This window comes from Cyprinodon variegatus, unplaced genomic scaffold (genome assembly GCF_000732505.1).
Source record: "Cyprinodon variegatus isolate N-32 unplaced genomic scaffold, C_variegatus-1.0 Scaffold485, whole genome shotgun sequence".
NCBI classification, from domain to species: Eukaryota; Metazoa; Chordata; class Actinopteri; order Cyprinodontiformes; family Cyprinodontidae; genus Cyprinodon; species Cyprinodon variegatus.
Window position 1 is genome coordinate 578,959 of NW_015150938.1, and position 23,433 is coordinate 602,391.

General features: G+C 39.2%; 1 protein-coding gene across 4 annotated transcripts in view; it reads right to left on the reverse strand.

Annotated features, from left to right (window-relative positions):
* Window positions 1–3,215: 3,215 nt before the first annotated feature.
* Window positions 3,216–23,433, reverse strand: part of LOC107094466 (estrogen-related receptor gamma-like) — a 39,727-nt gene continuing 19,509 nt past the window's right edge. For all 4 annotated transcript variants that reach the window (XM_015390064.1, XM_015390063.1, XM_015390062.1 and 1 more), the window contains 7 exons: window positions 22,728–22,979; window positions 22,475–22,632; window positions 21,430–21,546; window positions 12,381–12,491; window positions 10,791–10,970; window positions 3,578–3,847; window positions 3,216–3,504 (listed from right to left, as the gene is read on the reverse strand). In XM_015390064.1, coding sequence (XP_015245550.1) covers window positions 3,260–3,504; window positions 3,578–3,847; window positions 10,791–10,970; window positions 12,381–12,491; window positions 21,430–21,546; window positions 22,475–22,632; window positions 22,728–22,966 — 1,320 coding nt within the window. In that variant the 5' untranslated portion in view covers window positions 22,967–22,979 and the 3' untranslated portion in view covers window positions 3,216–3,259. The remainder of the gene's footprint in view (window positions 3,505–3,577; window positions 3,848–10,790; window positions 10,971–12,380; window positions 12,492–21,429; window positions 21,547–22,474; window positions 22,633–22,727; window positions 22,980–23,433) is intronic.

Below are 23,433 nucleotides of genomic sequence, written 5' to 3' on the forward strand. Positions count from 1 at the left end.
AAACAAGGAAACCATGAAAAACCAAATAGGTGACAGTTTTTGATCCCGTATCCACCAGTGCATAATCCCAGCCATCATTGCTCCGTATCGGAGACCCCCTCCCACATTAAGCCTCACCTCATTTGATTTATTTTCACAGCGCAGCGATCCACCATCTAATACCCTAATCAGCATTCATACCTTGCTGTGATGATTCGGGACAATGCTTTTTTATCGAGGAAGTGATCTCACCCTTGAGTGCCAGAATCAGCCTTTTTTTTTACAGCCCATCTCCTCTGGAGGCCTCATCCATCAGCAGAGGTGTCTGGGCAACACGGCCAACCGACACATACTAACCCATTTACACGGGGCCATGTGGGAATACATCATTCAAGACGGCTAACTCACTTACTGACAGCTGATTTGGTGAAAAATTCTCCATCTTGACCTGAATTGCTCAGAGCCTTCAACATTTTAACAAAAGGGAATTTCAGCAGGTAAAAACAAGGATGTGAATATTTTTTTTCTATCACTCAAAACCATCCTCTATATATATATATATATATATATATATATATATATATTGCAGCTGAAATGGAAAGCTTAGATGTGTTTTTTTTTCCCAGTATAGCTGTATGACAAACGATGAATTGGCTGCCTCTTCCTCTATTAAGCTCAACAGGCAGCTGACGGCCAGCTTTATTTCTCTCTTTGGGCCCACTATTCGACTTCATTACATTACTGCTGTTAATTATAAATCTCCATCCAACTGGGCTTAGATGGCCTAAATGTGCCATAATGGGCCGAACATGGAAATAAGAGTTCATTGTCAGGCCGAGCAGAAAAGACTGCCCCCACTTACCAGCTCTTTATGAATTCGCTTCAAACCCATCTTGGCTTTTATTGAGGAAGAAGACACTCAGATATTATGAGCTTTGCATTAAGGGGATCGTCTTTATTGCCCAAGAATCCACCTGAGAATGAAACAGCACAGCTCAACTCTTGCAGGGATGAACAAAAGAAACACATCTGTAAAACACCTCTGTTGGTATAAGACATGATGTTCAAACAGCAAATCTTACAGGATTAACATTTAGAAGCGACCATCATGTTGGTGCTATCTGACATTAGATCCGAGCCAACCTCGCCTTCATTCTACGTGTGGCGGAAGACTCTTCACACAACAAACACACGCTAGCAGATAAACAGAGTGCCACCACCAGGTTCCCCAAAACATTATGGCTAAAATGAAATCAGTGCATACAATTGATCCTAAACACAGACTTCTAGTATAGAAAAAGACATCAACTTGCTTCCCTAATTACAGATCTACAGTTCTGGTCAAAATTACATAAACTTAAAGGTGAAGTTCAGTCTTTTAAAGATTCGTTTAAAATGTTATTACTCCAGTGCATAAAACCCAAGCTTTCTGAAACCAACAGTTGCGTACACACACATTTGAATCAACTGTATATTTTTTCAAACCCATACTGGGTAAATACACCATAGCACGATGTGGAGTCCAACCAATCAAAAGCTTTAGATGCATGTTTAAAAAGTCTTCCTTTCAGAAATAGTCCATCTTATTTAAATATTATTCATGACTGCCACGAAGAGGATACATTTCCAATGTATTTTTAACAATTTCAACCAAACTGGGCGCTAGGCTGATCAGGAAAAAACCCTTTGAGCCATCTAGTCTAACATCAACATAGTCTGAGTGGGTCGGGACAAAAAGATCTATTCCCTGCTCCCAAATCAAGCCCATCAAACATGCCAAACATCTGCAGTTATACCGAATGGCTGCTTCACAGCCAGTCGTACCGGTAAAGTGCAGAAAGTAAGTTCAATAACAAAATATTTGGGTCATAACGAATTAGCTAGATGGTTTAAACTTGGACATGGTTTGGTGTTTTAGCAGGGCCATGGATCCAAACACATTTGGACTGAGAGCGAATAAAAGAGGCTAATAAGAAGCCCAACCTCATTCATGTTAAAAAGTTGAGGATTATGTTTAATAGTCAAGTCTGGGCTGGAAAAGCGGGAAATTTAAATGAGCTCTGGTAACTTTGACATGAAGAGAGGTCAAATATTATTAGACCAGACGCTTGTTGATGGCTACAACAAGCCTGTGGTTCAACTGCCCCGGAAACATTAGTTTGATCTTATGCATTTATTTCAGCTTGTTTGGATTAGATCAAAGCTCCCATAATTTCAAAACTATTCTAAAGTCTAAAAATCATTAAAGTAAAGAGCCATATTATCAATCTGATTAAAGAAATACCAAAAACAGTTGATATAAATCATTAAAAGCCCCACGTGAACCCAACATGTAAACTTCAGGATTGAATTCTACATCATGGCATCCCTTTTATTGTTTGTTAAACAAGGAGTCACATTAGTGTTCTGCACAACTCTATGATACTCAAGCACAGACTCCATTTCTATGGTAACATCATGATCTGGTGTCAGTTATCAGTGGTACAGCAGAGAGAAGCTAGTAAAAAAATGACCTTACAATCATATTAATTAGAAATCTTTACAAAAGAAAAAAAATCTAGCTACAGTAGCCCGTTTATAAATAAAAATAACAGAGCCACAAATAAATAAATATCAATTTGCTGCAGTACAGTTGCATTAGGAAGATAAGTACTCTTTCCCTGAAATTACCTGGTGAAATATTATTAATATTAATAATAATAATACCTCCATCATGTGTGGAAATAGATATTTTTGCAGTACAATAAAGCAAGGGAGCAGAAACATTTCATAGGCCACATTAAAATATCACGGACAACTGCTGGCATAACGCAATAATAAGGAGTCTTTACTCTTTGGCAAGACTAACAGTACATATCTACTATACAACAAAGCAAAAAAAAAAAAAGTCTTAAAAGTCATAAATGTTCTCTAAACCACTAGGATGCAGATTTTACAGGCTTCAAGATTAGCAAAGCAATCCAGAAGGATCTTCAAGTATCGAGTGTTTTATTAAAATAACATTAAAGAAATAAGGTTTGGCATATAACTGTACGTATCTAAAGAAGGCGCTATTCTGCTTTTAAGCCATTTCTCCCATACGTATGTCGTCCGGTTAGCACACTTAAGCCAAATTGACTCTTCTTATATGAACAAAAATCAGGTTTCAGTCGCTATGTTGGGGTCGCGAGCTAAAATGGACAAGTAGACACAGTCAAGAACCCACTATTCACCAGTAAGCTTTGCTTCATTTCGTGTTGAACCTCTGAGGTCACAGAGTAGCAGAAAGATCTGTTTCTGATCAAGCTTTGGCCTCCAGGAGTTCCAGGAAAAGTTTGTGCATAGGTACTCGGCCATCCTGCTTGATGCTGCAGAAATGCTGGACGGCACGGGCGGACGTCTGACGGAGAAGAGGGAGAGTCATGATCAGCTTTCCAGCACGCCGACAGTCCTCAGGGTGGTGGGTGGCCTCATAGTCCTGCAGAGCTCCGTGAAGGACATCTTGAAGCCTCTGAACTGCCTCTGAGTCCTCAATTTGCATGGAATCTAAAGGTAAAGAAGATTGAGTAAAAAGAAACAACAAAACAAACCAGATTCTTAAATAAATCTTATGTAGTACCTGAGTTTGCGAGAGCAATGGCCTTGAGAAGAACAAACTCCTCCTTTTCCAGCCCCATGCTTTTGTACTTCTTCACCAGCTGCAGTATTGCATTGTTCAAGTCAAACAGCCCGGCCAGTTTGGACTGTTCTTCATCCATGACGTAGTCTTCGGCATAAACTAGTTTGTCTTCGGTGGCGAGTGAGCGAAACACCACTCGAAGGATCAAGATCTCCATCCAGCCACTCTGCAGGAGACTCATCTGGTCAGCTAAAGAAAGGGTGGGGAAGCCTGGAAGAAGAGACGAACAAAAGAACACATTTATGAGGTCTGATGGGGAAAGATTAGGATATGATTGAGCAGATTGTTGTTCACAGTCTGTTGATCGTGGTATCATTTAATGCCCAACTCATAGGATGTCTATAGATGTTTAGATTTGCAAACCTCCACCTGTGTGAGTGTCACTCACTGCCATGTTTTTTTTTTTATCATTTAAACTTTGTGCCTGGTTACAAATATTCCTAGAGGCAGGGTGTGGACAAATCCAGCCCATTAGAGGGGAATGCATGCTAAAATGACGCGTCAAGTATAAACCAGGCTTCAGGGAAATCCATAAAACTTCCAAGATATAGCTCTCCTGGTATCAATCTAGGTTTTGCACGAATATAGTCTGTCGAAATGGTGAAATAGAGCTTCACATTTCTCATGGCGATGTTTTTCGATGTGTCGGGGACACATCAATTTCGCGAAGGATATGAATGAAACATTAATTTTTGTTCTACATCTTGGGTGGACTATCTTCATTAGTGAGAGACAGGGTGGCCAAAGGTGGCTGGAGAATGAATAAGGCTTTATGCTTTGAAGTTTCTAAAGAGCACCTATTATAAGTTAGAAAAATGTTGAGACTGAACGGGAGATTCACCTTTTTTACCACAGAGTGGCAAAGTCCAGAGCTAATTTCAAGCCTGAGAGTTTGAAGCTTATTTGATCTTAGAATACAGTTCTTTTCCAATCTGACCGATCCAGAGCTATTTTACAAAAGAAAAAACAATGTATTTTATGTTGGTCCGTCACATATAATCCTAATAAAATACTTTTAAAGTGGTGGCTGCAGTGGTTCACAGATTGTTTGTCTGGCATGTTTGTACCGGGATACAATTTTGACAAGCATTGCAAGTGATAAGGCTCTGAGAGAAGCTTTGTTATAGTATCTGTGGTGAAATATCTATCTCTATTAATAGTGCAATATGTTCCCGCAGCTGTATAATTTTACATATGAAATGGGCACTGAGTAAAGGGCATAAGAAAGGACAGAAGGAGCGGCACCTACTTCGGTTGACAATTCCACTAACTGAAGCTTATTAAACCCTCTCACTGCCCCAAATAAACCTGCATACACACCCTAACACACACACACACACTCGTTTACTGTAATTAAACAAAAGATTTTAAAGAGCAGGGGAACGCAGGGAGTGGTGTTTGTAGTTTTGATACCATCCGTGATTGTTATCAGCAACCACGGCTCTTTTAAATTCCTGTGGTGGCGCCTCCAGCACCGGTTTCCACGCTCGCCTCAGATAGATTGGAAACGCCGTCACTGCACAATTTCATTAGTCGATAGGGATCAGAATTCTGTAGCTGAGCCATCGATCAGAAACAAGGACCTATGTAAGTCTGTGCTAGATAAGATCTCAAGTCAGTTATTGATAAATTGAATAAGTTAAATCTTAAATTAAGATAATATTTGAAATGAATGAATGGCGTAAAGGGAAGTGGGATCCTTTTTTGTTATGATTTTAAATATGCGTTTTAAAATGCAAAAAAGAGTGAGCTTAAAAGGAAAATTAAAAGGTTCAATGTGGCCAAAGAGTCAAAATAACTAAAGATTTATCTCTTTTTCTCTCTTTTTCGAGTTGTATTTCCCAGCACAGCCTCAGTGAAAGTTACTACTTCTTGCGTTCTCTTGTAAATATTCTTTAAGTCCCTTCGCAAAAGAATTTATTTGCCCTGCAACCCAATATGAAAACATTTTCCTTATAGAAACATGTCAAATCCACCCTTGAAATTAGCTTGACAAATACACAGAAGTCCAGCTAGTTTATATCACCACATGTTAACACAGTCGTCACCCAGCAGTCCCCTCAAACACACACATCCGCAGCCAGCTCTGCATCGCAGACTCAAAATGGCCAAAATCCAAGAGGCCAGTTGGTCTTTAGCCAGCTCATCTTCCAGTTTGCCCCTCAGACTTCACACCCCGTCACTGTCAATCTGCCTGATAGGAGCCGACACAGAGGAGTGGGTGCAGCCAGGGCAGTGGTCCCCCATCACACTCACCTCCCCCTGGGCAAAGAACTCACATGGGCTGGGACACTTCACCCAGGACCCCGGGTTCTCCCAGCAATGAAGGCTGCTTCATGTCCTGCCACTCATCCAGAGCTGATGTGACACGGCCATTACGCTGCTAGGTAGCGCCGGACTATTATTTAAACAGCCCTTTCTCTGTGTTTGAGTCTCTTTTGGCCACTTCTTTTCTTTGCTTAATCTCACATCTTAAATGACTTTGTAAATCTTCATTTAAAATAACTTTATAAATTGTCGCATTATTTATCTTTAATTGTGAAAATATATATACAATGTGAGAACTGTGAGAACAATCATAAAAAAAAATATATGTTTGTTATATTTTCCATATTTCCTCACTCATGGGACAAAAATGAGACAAGTTTCTTTGCAAAACATTTGCTGTTTAAAAACACCTCACTTTATAGACAAAGCAGCCCCTTTGAAAAAGAAAAACTTTAGCTCATTAGCACCCTTTAGCACTTTGAAACAACATGCTTGGGAACTGGAGAAAAAAAGTGGCACTCCAGATGCCTACGGGAATCCTACCAAGTCTAGTCCGTGAGGCAGACACCCTGTCTACTTTTAAGACTAGGCTTAAAACTTTCCTTTTTGATAAAGCTTATAGTTAGAGTGGCTCAGGTTATCCTGAGCTATCTCTATAGTTATCCTGCTATAGGTTTAGACTTTTGGAGGACTTTTTCATCATTCTGCTTCATTCTATCTCTATTCTCCCACTCTGCAGAATCTGTTAGTTCAGTCTCTAACGTTCTGCTCTCTCTTCTGTTTCTCATAGTAGCTTCATCTGGTCTGTTCCTGTTTGGCTGTGACTCCATCTTGGAGAGAAATATCAGCTGTGCTGCTTCCATCAACACCTGTGTTAAAAGATGTTGGAGATCACCCTGTTTTTCAGTGTAGTCCTGTTTCTCTGACTCTGACTGGCTGGATGTGCTCTCTTCATCCTCTGACATGGGAGCTGGCTCAGAGCTTGTCTGCTTGGCTGTGCTTTTCCTGTAACGGGTCCACTTTTTACAGCTGCTTTTTGCATCTCTGCTTCTGTCTCCTTGAACCCCAGTCGGCCTCGGCAGATGGCTGCTCACAATGAGCCTTGTTCTGCTGGAGGTTTCATCCTGTTTAAAGGGAGTTTTTCCTCTCCACTGTCGCTACAAGCATGCTTAGTGTGAGGGATTGCCTTCGAGTCAATGAGTCGATGCAATCAACTGGTTTTCCTTAGAGAAAAAACTTTGGATCAATTTGACTGTTTGATCTGGTGAACTGTAAAGTGCCTTGAGATGACGTGCGTTGTGAATTGGCACTATTTAAATAAACTGAATTGAACTGAATTAAAGGTCCGTTGGCCAGAAACTTTATGATGACATGTCCATGAATTTCTGACACTCGAAAGAAAAGCATTTATTGAGGTGAATATACTGAATGAATGAGTTGTATGTAATAAAGATATGCATTTTTTATTTTACAATTAAAGTTGAGATAAATTTAATAAGTGTCAGAAACAATATGTTGCATTTAAATTGTAGGATAGCTGGTTACTGACAGCCTAGCACACCCTGTCTCTGTAAACTGTCAAATTTTAGTCAGAATGATTCCCTCAATCTTAAAACCAAAATGTAAGACATCAGGGCTTATTTGTGCTCTGGACAACCACAAGGTGGCTGTCCACCTTAAGACTGTTTTATTCTCTGTGCAAAACAGCAGACCCTGTAACTGCTGAAAGACAAAGAAGACTTAGATAATAGCGCTCCATAAATTCTGTTATTTGTAGTGTTGAAGTAGGCTAATAGGTTTTTCTGCTCAGAAATAGCGATAAAAGAATCTGAAAATAGTTGATAATTAGTCTGCTCAGGTAGCCAGCCTGCAGCCAGGTGAGAACAATAGGTGGTGTCCTCCTGTTTTCAAAACAATGACCATGTTTTCCAAGAAAACCTTTCTAAGAGCTAAATTTGTCTTTTTTGTAAGCAAAGGAAAATGTGTTGTGGTTTGTTAACAGCAGGTGATGCAGTAATGCACAGAAACAGGTGTGGGAGTGGAGCACAGCGCTCCGTATCCTCGAGAAAACTCCAGTCACTGTGGGTAAAAGAACCAGGCATAAGAAAACGTTGTAGGCTTCTACCTTTAAAGTCATGTTCAGTCTTTGCCTGGTAAGGACTGTTTCAGGCTAACTGCTCTGCATGTCTCCAGTTTCATAGAGAGAGTAGCTGATTTTACAGCTTTAGCTGGTCAAACTGGTCTGGATCTACTCATCCAAGTCTCGGAAAAATGACAACATGGACAGTTTCCTAGAATGCTGCTCACTGAAGTTTCCAGTTTTCCAGTTTTTAATGAATGTTTCAGTGAGAAACAGCTTCGTCAGTGACGGTGTAATCACATTTTCCATCTCAAACAACAGTTCAAAACAAGGGGACATTCCTCAGTATGATCAGTCTGTGAAGAACACCTGAGGGTTAAAAGCTATGTTACCCTGAAGAGGAGAAAAATGTTGGTTCCTATTTAACTTTACCTTTAGGTTAAATGTGAATTCTTTTCCAGACATGTCTGATGGGTTTTGTAAAATTCATGTATTTTTGGTGGCATTTCAAAATGCTGAAAGAAATGTGTTTGACACCTTTATGAAAAATGTCTTCCTGTCCTTTCCTTCTCCTCTCCTTCACCCCGCTGGTGGGTATCTGCTGTGGTTACAGCCGCCGCTCCCCACTCCTCTGCTCCCTCAGCTAAACTGGTAAGGGGCTACAAATATACACCCGTCAATCGGACTCCATCTGTTTGCGTCGGGGACAGTGAGCAGACAATGCTGGAGGGGTGGTGTGAAAAGGAGGAGGTGGATTTCTTCCAAAACAACAGTATGGAAATGCAGATGAGGAATAAACAACTAAATGGCTGCCTTTGATCAAAGATGTAGAAAAAGATGCAGCTGAAAATACTGTATAGAAGAAGCCCTCGCATACACTCACACACCTGTTTCGCTTGTTTTGTAAGCAATTCTGAGACAAGACATCAACAAAGAGCCCAGGTGTTTTCCTAGTGATGTTTTGGGTGTGAATAACACTGCTGATAAAGTAGAGAAAAAGTCGGAGAACAATTAACAAAAAAAAAGGAGGGGAAAAAATCTTCCTTTTATAAGTTTCCACTGTTTTACCACCAGAAATGTCCAAAATGTGAACATATGCCACTAAATATGGAAGTATTTAGACCTTCTGGTGCATTTAAGGAGACCAGGTTTAACCATGTGTTTGGCCCTAGTGTTGGTTTTTAAATGGATAATTGAGCAAACAGTTAGCAAACTGGACATCACTCTATTACCCTATTTACACTATCCTTAAAAAACTGTGCCGAGACTGGTCCGAGCTCAGTAACTGAGATAACTTATTGTGGGTAAATGGAAAGCAAACTGAACTGAACCGAACAAGACACAACCGAACCGCGCTAACTGCACACCAGTTCCAGAGGTGGTCTCGGCTCGGTTTTTCCCTGGCTTGGTTCTGTGATAACAAGAGAGCATGAGCAGAACACGTCATCTCCCTCTGGCTACACATCCCGATTCACACTCCATTCCAGTAGTTGGCGCTAATGCCCCTCAGGAAGTTGCTTGCCAACCAATACAAAACAGAAAAAGAACAACCCAAAAGCCGACTTTCTCAAGTAAATCCACGAAAGGTTGCCGTCTTCGCCTGACCCTCCGCAAACACAGAAGTAAAGCAATAATATTCAAACATAACTTTCTGAATGTGACAGGCGCCGCCATTTTTATTTGCTTGATTCCATCCTTCTTTGTCTTCTTTTTCTTGTGTTTTATGGCGGTTGGCAAACAATTTTTGGTGCATTACCGCCACCAACTGCTTGATTTCCTCTTTCAAAACTGGCAGTAATACCGCAGATCGTCACCAGGAGGCGAGGAGTCGAGGAACCGAGATAGCGTGATGTGTAAACGGTCGTCAGAACCAAGCTAGGTCTGGTTAACTGATCCAAGCTCGGACCGCTCTCGGCATGGATCGGTTTTTCAAGGGTAGTGTAAATGGGGTAATTGTCTATCTGCAGATTTATGCTTGAGTTTTGGATTGATGCAAATTAAATCGATTCTTTCGCAAACAGCCTAATAAATAAAACAGTTAAAAAGAGATTGCTTCAGCTTTTCTTCAGCAAATAGATCTTATGAATTTCATAGTTTATAAATGCAACATTTTACACTATTCAAATTTAACCTAAAAAGAGATTAGAGTAAAAAAAATACATCTTAAACTATATTAGATCTCTGCAGTGCTGCTGACCCCATTAAAGTTAAAAACCTTCTAAATGGAATGTTGTGAAACATCACATTTCGCTCTAGGCTCCTGACTTTTAGAAATATCCTGTTCCCAACACAAACCCCTGCTGCACACAATGCTCATTGTGGAGCAGATGTCTACCAAGATTTTATTCTATCTACGCAACAAGAACAGACTGACACATTTTCAGCCAAATTTAAAAGAAGTAAAACAACTCAGCATGTCTCATCTGCTGTTTCCGTGACGGAGGAAAAGCTCAGTGTGATCCAAGAGCCGGGAGGATTTCTGTAATTCAGACCTGACAGGGAGGCGGCCGCTACCCAGGAAACAAATTAAAACTTCCATGTGGCCATTGGTCATCTGGTTGGTGTGGGAACACTTTGGTCAGCAAGGGCACGGTACACAATTTACAGCATGCTGACACGCAAAGACGAACACATAGAGGATGACTGACAGATAACAACGCACACCCCCACCCCCACCTCTCTTTTAGCCTGTCTTGGCAGCCACAAGTCAGAACAATCCCTTCTCTGATCTGATTAGGGACTTAGTGGACCTAACGTGTGTGTCTGGGTTTGTGTGGGAGAACTATGAGTGAGAGAGATTCATACCTGGTATGTGTTTGGCCCAGCCGATGTTGACCACCAGCTCTCTGTCAGCTAGGTCGCACAGGGTGGTCAGAGCCTTAATGTCGCTCTCAGGTACGGTGGGGTCCGGCATGGCAAAGATGCTCTCTGGCTCGGCCACTAGCAGCAGAGACACCAACTTGTTCTCAACCGCATCTACGAAAACTGAAAAGGTTTATCATTACTGCAAGATTTTTTTATTCATTAAAACATGTTCAGTGAGATAACTGAACAAAATAAAAAACTTCATAGGAGAAAGACATTTCAATAAGAAGTCAGTTAAACAGGAATAAAGATGATACAGGTGCGTCCATGAAAAACCTTTATAGGTAGAGTCAAAGGATATCAATGAGAAGGAACCGTCACCATCAGAGGGTACAGCTTTAACCGTTAAAACTGTTACCAAAGAGCCCGTGGCAGTGCACCATCTTGACATATTTTACAGTTTATTAATCTTAGTGAAAATAACAAATGGTCCAAGATCATATAAAAATAAAATACAAGTATCAATCTAGGTCAACCTAAGAAATCCCTGTCACATAAATCAAGACCCCTACATAAAAACTGAAGGGCCTTCCTACATACCAAGACATTAACGTTTAACTGCACTTATCGGGATACGTGAAGAGTGGTAAAGTCTGTCTTCATAAATGTGGATTTTAGAAGAGTGGCAACAAAAACTCAAGTAGTCCCATTTCCAGTTCTTCAACACAGGTCATGTAGGCAACGCAGCAAACGTGGGAGAAGGTACTCTGTGCACCCCGTACCTACATTGAGGCATGGTGGTGGCAGCATAATGCTGTGGAGTTACCTCTTAGCCAGTTTATTACAGCTGGACAGAGAGGCACCATATCTTTGGGATGAAAGAGCAAAAAAAGAAAAAAAAATAGACTGGAAGATAGATATCCAACCAAAAGTCCAGATAAATCGTCAGAAACCTGTGACAATAAGTGATGGACGCTTTAGACCATTTCAACAGTACTGTGAATAAAGCAGCTGACTGTCACTAAATAACCAAATGGGAGCTTAGCAGCAGAGATGGGGTTTGTATACTGTTACAACAGTAGTTCAACAGTAGATGCAATAGCTGATGCAAAATCGTTTGATTTGCAAATAGACGTTTATTAAAATCACATAATACTACATTTCCTGCTTTGTTTCTTTCTCATTATCCTTTGTGTAACAGCTGTCTGCTGCAATCTTTAACTTGCACTCCTTCTCACAAGTTCTTCTGATTGTTCAATATGGATGTAAGGGCAACATGGCATCAGTGATGCAGTTTAACAACTTTCCAGCTATGGAAAGTGATTTGCAAGCTTTTATACTCTTCTTAAGGAGAAATAATTACTCTTCAACATTTTAAGAGAAAGTTCTGTCCTGAATAAATTCAAAAAGCCTCATATAAAAATCAAAATTTGTTAGCAGGGTAACTAAGTATGGTTTACCAGGCTTAAAAGAAATTTTAGCTTAATTTAAAGTCTTAAAACAAAAACAAAAAAACCTGGCGCTCTTCCAGTCACAATTAAAGGTTGTATTAGTACGGAGGGACAACTCTCTCATTCTTCTTATACTTACGTGTTTTTTTCTGTGGCAGGCTGTTCTGCGGGTGTAGATAGGGGCTGTTCTCAGCATCTATTCTCCTCTTGTACTTCTGTCTGCCTCCTCGAACCCGGTCCAGACGCACGCCTACATCAGAATCAGAATCAGAAATACTTTAATGATCCCAGAGGGAAATTACTTTTGTTACACGCTCCAGTTACAGCTTTATATATATATCAACATATATAAACAATCACAGGATGTTAATGACGATTTTTGCCTGGTCAGACCACAAATACACAACAACAAAGGCCCTCATAGAACAACACTGTGTGCACAGTAAATCTGTCTGCATGAACTTGCAGCCTGTAGTCCAGGTTACTTTAAGGGTTGGCATTAGATCATCTGCATGTCTTGTGTCTCTCATCATCACAGGGATGCCCTGGTCTTTAAAGCATCCATTGGTACTTAGAGGGGTGTGGATAAGTCCAACATCCAGCTAAAAATGCATGTGTATCTAAATCAAGCATGACAGCAGTTCGTGATAAGAAACAAAAAAACAAAGAACATTAGACCAACCCCAGCAGAGAGCATGTCAATCCATGCCATCCTGTAAAAATTTCACACTGCATCTCCAGCACCTTGAGTTCTATTCCCCTCTGGTCTTTGTCAAGACTTAAGGATGGTAAGTTTTCAAATGAAAGGTAAAATTTAGGACTTTCTAGGACTGAGCAAGCATCCATTCCTTTTTCTCACAACCTCAGTTAAGACTCTTTTCGGGTACTACACAAAAATTGGCTTTGTCTCACCAGGCTGTAACAACACTAGTCCTTTTCTATCACACTCTTTTCCTTTCACTAAACTTTCGATCCATATCTCGTTTAACAGTAAAAACCATCATAATTTATAGAAATATACACTTCAATTATAGCATTTGAACCTAGCTTTTAACTAAATACTAAAATAATTAACCATTGATTGTAGCATATCTAATTCAAACTCATTGAAGTTACTTTTTCAGATGTTTCCTCACATTTTTAAAGAATAACAAGATTAAAATTAAATTAAGTTGAATAGCAAAAACAAACTAATTAGTCATTAAAGTTGATTTAAAATTATCCAAATATATGTTGTAAGTAAATCTCTATTCAGGATGACCTATGAATTCCACCTTTACAAAACAAATAAAGTGTTTTGACATTGATGCAACTTTTCAGGGGGAAGGCTCCCATCTTAAACCCAGTAAACCATTGCGATGTTGTCGGGTCAACAGCCCATATGTACAGTTGATTTCAAGGAGACCGGACGGGACGGGCCAAATGTTGGAGTGACAGCATGCATCCTGTAACACGACACCCAAAAAAACTTGCAGGGGCCGGTGACAAATGCTCATCTTAACAAGCACTGCGACAACGTGATGATGGAGATTTAGGTGTGTGTGCGTGAGAGAGGCTGGTCATGTTCACAGAGGAGGAACAGGCATACTGTGAGCCTCAACAACTGCAGAGAAAATGCTTTATGCAGGGGTGTGAATGTGACTCAGGAAGCCTTCAGTAGTGGTGTTGGGTTTCTTGGTCTGAACGTCTAAACAGACATAGTGTACCTGAATAGATTTATAATAACCTCTGCAAGAGACACACATAGGCTTTTATCTACTCTTTTTGACACCCCCAGTACTATTCCCCTATCCCTTTAACTTATCATTCTGACTTCTACAGATATTTTTCAGAGCATGCAACAGTTAAGAGAGCAAGACTATATCACCCTGTCTACTTAATCAGGCATGTAAAGATTTGTGGGGTTTTATTCATTCAAGCTATAGCCTTGTAAAGCTATTTTGTCTTATTTTATATGTCTGCCATTACTATAACAATAAATTTGATTTGATGCTTTATCAGTTAATGTCCCATGAACAGGCATTAAATGCAAGAGAGGATTGTCCATAACAGTGTGGGTATGAGAATGTGGCCCACAACCTTTATGACAATGAAGCACATTTAACAGGAAATATGCTGGTTGGAGAATAAAATGTATTATCTTTATTATTCCTGAAGAACCCATTTTGAAACTACGGATTTTTAAAGCATTGTGTCTCTGAGTGACGGGTCCAAAATGAAGATGTGAAGAAATGGTTCAGTTAGTTTTTTTTGTATTTATTTTAATCATTGGTTTCTTGTGTCAAATGTTAGACTGCAACAATTCATGTCAGTCCAGGTATTAGCAGGATTTCCAATAAAAGATGCCGTGTTTTTCACTTCAGGCTAACAATATGACCTTTATAATTACAGACATGATGACAGGACAAACAGCTCCTCATTTGTCATCCTTCCAGTTATTTGAAACAAAGTTAAGTAGTTGTTTTCTTGTACATATTTCCTGACTCATAAAGATAAACACATTGGCCTAACTTTAGCACCATATTCTCTTGTCTTTTCCATTTTGAAGGGCAGCAAAGGGAGAGGTCTTATGTCAAAGGAAAAGTCCGGTTAGCAAGGAATAATCAATGGATCATTATTTATACCTAAAACTAATACGTTTGTGTGATTTAATGAATTTAGCATTAATCAGTAAAAAAATAAAAACAATTTTTGTCGCGATCACTGAGTCCAAGACCGGCCATTTTTACCCAAATATGGTAACACCTCACTTCTGACATCTTCCGGCAGTGATGTCACTGTGCGGTAAGCCTATCGCCATTCTCCCCGCTTTAGAAGCAAAATCAATGGGAACTACTAGACACCCCAGCAATTAACAACAATTATTTAAGATTTTGAGAGGAATTCACTATTTAAATTCACAAGAGCTATAGTTAAACTGGCAATGCCCACGTGCATGACAGTTGGATGTTGTGATACATTGGGTAAAGTTGAAAAAAAGTGAGTTATTTCATCTTTCCGATTCATGATCCACCATGGGTTCATCGTTAGATTGCCAAATTGAAAAGGGATGATTTGCCAGAGAAAGAACATGTACTGTAATATGTATCCAACATTTCGAAGAAGAATGTTTTCAAGATGACTTGGATAATAGCGCATTGTGACAAACACCAGATGCAGCACTGGGACTTGATCAACAGCCGATACCGCACCGTGACGTCACAAACCGGTAGGTTACAGTAGTGTTCTTTGAGAAACATGGATGTTTCCAGTAAAGCACATTTAAATGAAAATTATCTTAATTAAAAACATTTATTGGACAGTATGTAATAATTTCATACTTAAGGTACTTTCAAAAATTCTGAATATGACCGGACTTTTCCTTTAAGACAAAATGGGAAGTCAGGGATGGATACAAATTATATACTGATCAACTTAAAATATATAACAAAGCTTTTAGAAGTCCCTCCTTGCAGCTATAAATGATATGTAACTAAATAAAACTATTTGTTGGTCTAACTGGTTTTGTGATTATTTATCTCCAGCGATACCACACTACCAAGAGAAATAAACTGGTATGCAGAGCTTTGGTGCATAAAAGTTTATTTACAGGTATGAAAGAAGAAATGGAGAAATGGCATGTAGGTGCAAAATAAGACAACCAGTTGGCAAAGAGATAAATTAAATGGAAACCAGTGAAAAAAATGACCTCTAATCACTAATCAAGAAAAACAAGTAGTAAAAAGAGATATAAGCTAGCTGCAAGTCAACTGTGCAAAGAAAGACATGAGAATAAAAAGGGTTTAGGGTCTTTGAAATTTATAGGAGGAGGTTAAGACTTTTACATGGAAACAGTTGCTTGATTTAAGCTTTTTCCCAAATAGATTGATCCCACAGAAGCTGAATAAACCTGCTAGATTGAAATTAAGGGAACACTGGAATTTTTAATCTAATCATTCTAAACTTATTTTTGTCAAATTTAAATTCTAAAGCATTTAATATGTGGAAGATTGCTGTTTAAACAATGCATTTTGGTAGAAATTATTCGAGAGGAAATAGTATTTCAATTTAGCTGGGGTTTTTTTTTGTTGGTTATGTCCGTAAGCAGTCAAACCATAGAAAGTAGCCATGGTTACTGTAGTCATATTACTGGAACCCAGTAATACAGAAACAAATACCTGTCACAGAAGTGATTGATATAAGTTCTGCAAATTAAAACTTGAATAAGATGCAAAACCATTTCTCCCATAGCAACCATGCACAGGATCTAAAAAGGTGCTTTAAGCTTTTTTTTTTTGCTTTTTGTATATTTGTTGGCTGTGGTCGATATTTTTTCTGAGAGAGATTTGAAACAAAAAAAGTATATGGAGGAAAATGTATGTGATTGCAGGCTGCCACTTCCTTTCTAGTAATCCCTTATGGTTTTTATTACAATAAATCCCTTCCTATCAATAACCTAACCAGCTGGAATCTATCTGGTGTCTATTATTCTTCTTACTTACTGTACAAATTCAGTTTATTTACATAGTGCCAATTCACAACTTTTCTCTACATTTTCCTCATTTTCTGATGGTCCCTTCCCCTTTCTATCCATTTGATTTACCGTACCTTTTTGGACAATGATGTTATTTCCCTTTAGAGGCCTGACGACAGCACTGATTGGTGGAGAGCAGTTTGCTCAGCTTGTTAAGGTAAAACAGAGTAGCAGACAATGACCCAGATGAAAACCAAGCTGGTTGCATCGTATTGGTCAAAGTTGGCATACATTTATTAGCATGTAAAATAAAGGAATTAAAACTCTACATGGAAACTGTTTTTTTTTTTTTTTTTTTGTAGATTTTGTTTCACTTCATAATGTGCCTTTAAGCATTATAGGGTCAATTTCTTTTCTCCTTTTTTCTTTAATTCTGACATTTTTATTTAAAACAGGAAGTCAGTTTCCCCAGGGCACCAGAGAAGCCCCTCTATAAGGATATAACAAAGGACCTAGCAGTGCATTCAGTTCCCTCATCTTCCCTAGAAAGTTTTTTTGTTCAAGCTGTTTGCAAAAGGTTGGAGGGAATTTGTAATACAAAACTTATAGCTGCTCCTCTGCCCTTAAAGCGGTGAAGACTAACAAGCTACAGCAACAGGACAAATGTTAGCTCTTTAATGTAAAATAATTAGTCTAATTTTGGATATAGAAAGGGGATATAAAATATCAAAAGCTTAAAATGGATTAGCTTTGCTAGAAACTTCATTTACAGGCAAACTAAGTTTTGATCAAGTGTATTTGTTTGTGTTCAGCTTTGGAGAAAAGATAATGTCAAAACTAAGTATAATGTTTCATATTGGAATGTGCTGACAACTAAAAGGCCAAGAATAGCTTTGGTGGATAACAAGAGGGAGAGACAAACACACACACTACCTCTCTGTTCTTCTGGGCTGGCCATCAGCGTTCGATAAAGACAGCCTCGTTTATCACACAGCTACGTCTTTACAGCATTTCCACATGGAAAGCTTTACAGGTCCAGAAAAAGGCCCCACAGCATCCTCTCATCTAGTTTAGCCGGTTTTTTCACCTCCATCACTACGGCCTCCATGTCCTCACCACAAACAATCCCACGCATCTCAGATATAGTGACACATCTATCAATGGTGCAGAGGTATCGTACAATATCGCACATATATACAACCTTTTTGGCTATTTTTCACAATGTTATTACTAATTTGTGTGGATTTTGTTGGGATTTTATGTGGCAGAGCAACATAAAGTAAGGCAAAGTGGTGAAAATAAAATAAAATTACTTTCCACTTTTGTGACTGCCCTTCAAAACTCATCTAATTATTTAAAAGTTTACCTCTGTGTCTGACTTCAGTGTAAACTCAGAGGTTTATTTAAGAACATTAAGGAACAAACAGCATAGTAAAAAAAAAAAAATGGATCTGAGATAAAGTTGTGAAGAATTTGGTTATAAAACAATCTCCCGCTTAAGGCATATTTCAGGACGTTGTTCAAACAATCATCCAAAAATAGAGAAGTATGGAAGGACTGTAAACCCACAAAGATATGGACATCCTTCGAAACTGACAGGCCACAGCTCTGGTAGGGTACATAGCAAACATGTGGAAGGAGGTGACTAAAACTGAAATGTCCCGGCTATATACAAAATGCTACATGTGGAAGAGAACCAACAATGTTTGCCTTCGTCAACATACAGCAGTAAGTGAAAAACATGGTGGTAGCGTCATAATATGGGAACACAGGGGGAGCAGAGGCTCCTCTTCCAGAATGAAAACAACCTTAAACATCCAGCAAACGCTGGAATAGAATAGCTTTAATCGAAGCATACTGATTGTTAAAATAAACTAGTCACATTCCATATGTGATTCCCAAGACAGAAAGACTTGAAAATGACTGTTTGCAGAAGATCTGCATCAAGTTTCAATGAGTCTGAGCTATTCTACAAAAAGAAATGATCGGAAATGACATGTCCTGATTTCAAAAGTACTGACTCAGACAGGCTGGATGCAAATTATGTCAAACCTTAAGATCTTTATATGTAAAACTATTTATCTGTTTTTTTTCCCTTTACAGTTATGGACTTCTTTGTGACATCTTACTATGTATAATTAAAAAGAAAAAGACATTGAAGTTAGTTGCTTTATTCTGGCAGCCCCACAAACACCAAATCCCCTCAGTGGCATCTGTTATGCAGCAGATAGCTTCTTTTTTAAATGATCAAAAAGGAAAGCAATCAGCAAGGTCTGAACCATTTATGTCTAGTTGTGCAACTTTCATGCAACTACAAATGGAGGAAGCTTAGAGACAGTATTGTTCCCCAACTGACTTATTTCTTTAATCTTATAATTCTATCTTAAGCTATAAAGAATATAAAGAATAAGGATTTCATTTTTGTATTAAAACCTCCACCTTTTTTACAGTGTTTTTATTAGAATAACATACAGGGTTTTAGTGTCCTAAGGAAGTGGAAGCCTTTGTGGAAACGGCTACCTAGACGGGGCTCAATCAAATTCTGGCTGGGGTCTATATGTCTTTAAGCTGCTCATTTAATATGGCTCTGACTCTCCTCATTAAACCTCACTGCTCCCTCTGTCTCAGTTTACTGCGGCCTCTCCAGGGGGAAGAGGAGCATTACGAGATACGATGAAGCGCGTTACGAGGGTGCTTACGACAGAAGTTACGAGGGCCAGTTCGCGTTTCACGGAGGTCCAGGAATCCCACAAGGCATCTGGAGGAATTTATGAGGCAGGAGGGGAAAGCAAAGGGCCGAAAGAGGAGGGATGCTGTTGATGCCTCTACCCTATTAAAAGCCGCTAATATAGAAAAAAATGGCACTGAGAAAAACACACCACCTTAGATATAAGTGAGGTGATTAAAGATAAACAAAAGAATGCAGCTGCAGCTTGAAAATGCTGTTGCATATTACAGTCCATACAGGAGATCATAAATCCCTTCTTATATCCAAAACATCTGGGGCTTGCCAATCAATTCCTTTCATTTCTGTTCACCTTCAAAATGAATTAGCGAACATTTCCTTTGGAGATAAATCTAAAGCTGCTTCACAATGAATAGCAGAACCGGAAAGTTACAGAACAAACTGAGCTGTAACTTTCTCCATATAAAAGGTTTATAACCTCTAGTTTGAGTCATAACTTTTGGTGGGTTAGTTGCACCTTTTCAAAGGAAGCCAATTCATGTCAGACTTTAGAAGTGAAATAATTTGTTATAAAATTCCTTTACAAAGTCCATTCCAAATCTTCAAAGATGGATGATATGGCAGTATTTGTCACGGTTATTTGCAAATTATTTAAGCATTTAGCAAATAAATATAACTTTAGTATTAAAAACTGAACTAAAAAAGGATTGGTTTATTTTGATTTTAGTCACTAATAAAAAAAAAGGTTGATTCTAAATAAAGTTGACAGCAGCAGATACGTTTTTTAACAATCATCCTGGTCTATTATGTCCTCTGTGTTCAAAAATGTAGACGAGGATCAAGATACTTCATAACCTACAATTTACAGGAATTTGTTTATCATAAAGTCACATCAGAATAAACCGACAGCCTTTTATTTCACCTAAGAAGTCACTGATTTGTCCTGAGATCAAACGGCTCAACATTAACGCTCCGTATTCTACTCTCAGGTGTTTTATCTCCTCCCTCCTCTTTGCTAACTCTACAAAGCTGCACACAGCAGGAGACAAGTGGCCGGTACAGTAGGAGGCTGCTAATGTTTTCCTCTCTGAGTCACTTCTAAATCTGGACAACAATATGTCACCAGGCAGCAGGCGCACAGGGAGACTAAAGGAGACTATCTGCGGCATGTGCACAGACCCATTTGAAATATTTAGCCCGATGTGACAGAGCTTTATAGTAGAAAGCAGGTCATAAAAAAGCCATCAAAAAAAGCTTTTGGAATAAATCTGGATTTTAAATAGGGCTCAGATTAAGGATTATTTTTCAATCTTTATTTATCCAAAATGATATGTCCCGTTGCAACACCAATATTTATTGAAGTTTTAACAAATTATCTGATGTTTTGAGATAAAGTTCAACAATTTTTTTTTTTATTCTTATCCACGTTATGCACCAGATCCAATGGGAGCTAAATTGTCCCATCATGCAAGACAGCTAATAATCTTAGCATAAGGTCCGGTTCCTTAAGCCATAAATCTATTAAAGTTCCTCATCAAATAATTTGCTTCACTTACTACCACTTTTAACACGCATAGTCATCCCAGAGCAGTGACTGGGCTTGTGAAGGCACTACGATAGAGAAACTTTCTCAGCTTCCTTCCAAATATCTCTCTAGGTGCTGGAGTGTTGCTAACAGTCCTTCACAAACTGGCTAAAGTCCAGAAGCTATTTTGGAGGCTCCACTCAACAAAGAGCGGCACGACTGAACAGTCAACAGGCCTGTTACTTATTGTTTAATCCTGGAATTATTCCACATACAAGAGAATCTACACACCCACCTTATAATATATTATCTTGGAAGATAAGACAACTATAATTTAGATCTTTACAGGTTTAACAGATTAGGTTGTAGGAAAATAACTAGTAATCATAAAGTGCAGTTGGAGCAGTGCTAGTATTCTCTATGTCAGAAAATAAAAGAATAGGACTAAAACTTTTTTTTTCCACTTTTCCACAAGATCTATTACAGCCAAGTTAAGAGTAAATCATTTTTGATGTACAGCTGACCTTCTCTCAACATGCCCACTGCCAGACACTTCAAAAATCGACAGGCTTGGCAGGATTTTCTCCTTCTCTTGGTGATTTCACATTCGTTTGATGCCGGGCAGCTGTACTCGATGTTACCTGGAAGGGGACAAAGAGCATTTAAAAATATGAGATGAAGGTCAACAAGCTTTTTGTCCTACTATAAGAACTTTCTAGAAAAATCACTTTTTTCTTTTTAATTAAATTCTACCAATCCACTTTTTAAGGGAATGTATTCATGCATCTAAAAACTATTTCAGCATTTTTTTCATATATATATAGAGAGAGAGGATGGAACTGGTTTTCTAGGCAGTATTAAACAAAATTGTATGTATTCTCAAAAGAAGTTTATAAGGGGAAAAATGGATTAAAGTGACTGAATGCTACTTAAATGCTAAGCCTGGTGGCATTTAGCCAGCATAGGCCATCTCAGCTGCCAGCCTCCATCAGAAACAGGAAGTTTCTGATGAGCCAAACATCAGATCTCTCTGTCCGATTTGAAAGCCGCTCAAGTCTACCCTTTGAACTCCTCTGCGGCAGCCAACTTCCAGAGCTCTTAACGAGACACAGCACACCAGGTCCTCGACCTGGGCCCAGAGCCGATACAGAGCAGTACAATCCCTTTAAAACACCCACACTGTAGGCTTTTGACTTTTAGCTCCAAGGAGAAGAAGTCAAAGCCAATACATTTAGCACTTAGCAGCTCAGCTACCTGCTGCTTCACAACCCCCAGCATGTTGACTGTACACACAATGTCCTGCAAGTTTAACCATGCATCAGCTGTTTGCAAACAGATCTTTATTTAAAGCTTTTCTGCAGTTTGCAAAGCAAGAGGCGGAAGCTATGAATGAACCGATCGGGGCTTGTTTACACCATAACAAGAGCTTGGGGTATAACTCCATCTGTGCCATGCTGCTCATAAAACAGGTTTATATGATGCCAGAAAGCATTAGCAGTCATGCACAATAACACTGAGCATCTTTCTCTATGAATATGAAGGAGGGGGGTTGGTTTTTTTGTTACTTACCCTGGATGGTCCTTTTGAAAAAGGCCTTGCAAGCCTCACAGGAAGCCACACCATAGTGATAGCCAGAGGCCACGTCACCACACACCAGACACACCCGCTTTGCTACAGTGCCCAGCATGAACTCACACTTCACTGGACCTTCTTCCTCCCCAAACCTCCTGGACCAAAGTAGACAAGTGAAGAAAAAAATTATTCTGGTGGTTTGGGTAGTGTTAGGCATGTGAGATAAGTTGAAACTGATTTCAATACCAACCTGTTTGTTCCGCCATTATTGGCCAAGCCTGTTGTGTGACCACAGAGGCTTGGAGAGTCAAGCCCATTGTTGTGATTGAGGCCTTTGTTTAGGGGACCGTAGCTGGAGTTTGTGTCTGATGAGGAGCTAGCTGGACTTGGATGAGGTGGGCTGACATCGCCCTGCGAGCTGGGGCTGGGGCTAGAGGGCTCACGCTTTATTGAAGTAGGACAGGCGGGGTCCAAGCCCCTCACTGACATTCTGCCTGGATGCCTAAAGACAGACAATAAAACACAACCAAAAATATATTTGGTACAAAGTCGAAAACATACCTTCACTCATCAATAGCATGAATGTTAAATTACTTTTGGATTTCAAATAAACATTTCAAGCTTCCTGTTTCTAGGCTGCAATGAAAAGACAACTGAAAACCTCAAAATCATTTAAAGACGCATTGAAAAGGTGATTTACTGTGGATTTGTCGATCCACAAAAGGTGAAATATAATTCACAAAATGTAAGTACAACTTTACACCTTGTTCAAAAAATAAGACAGAAGAGTTTATTTATATCAGTAACTCAAAGCGCTGACACAATCACTTTTTGTAGATTAATTACAGACAGACAGACAGACAGACAGACAGACGACCGACCGACAGACGACAGACAGACAGACAGACAGACAGACAGACAGACAGACAGACAGACAGACAGACAGACAGACAGAC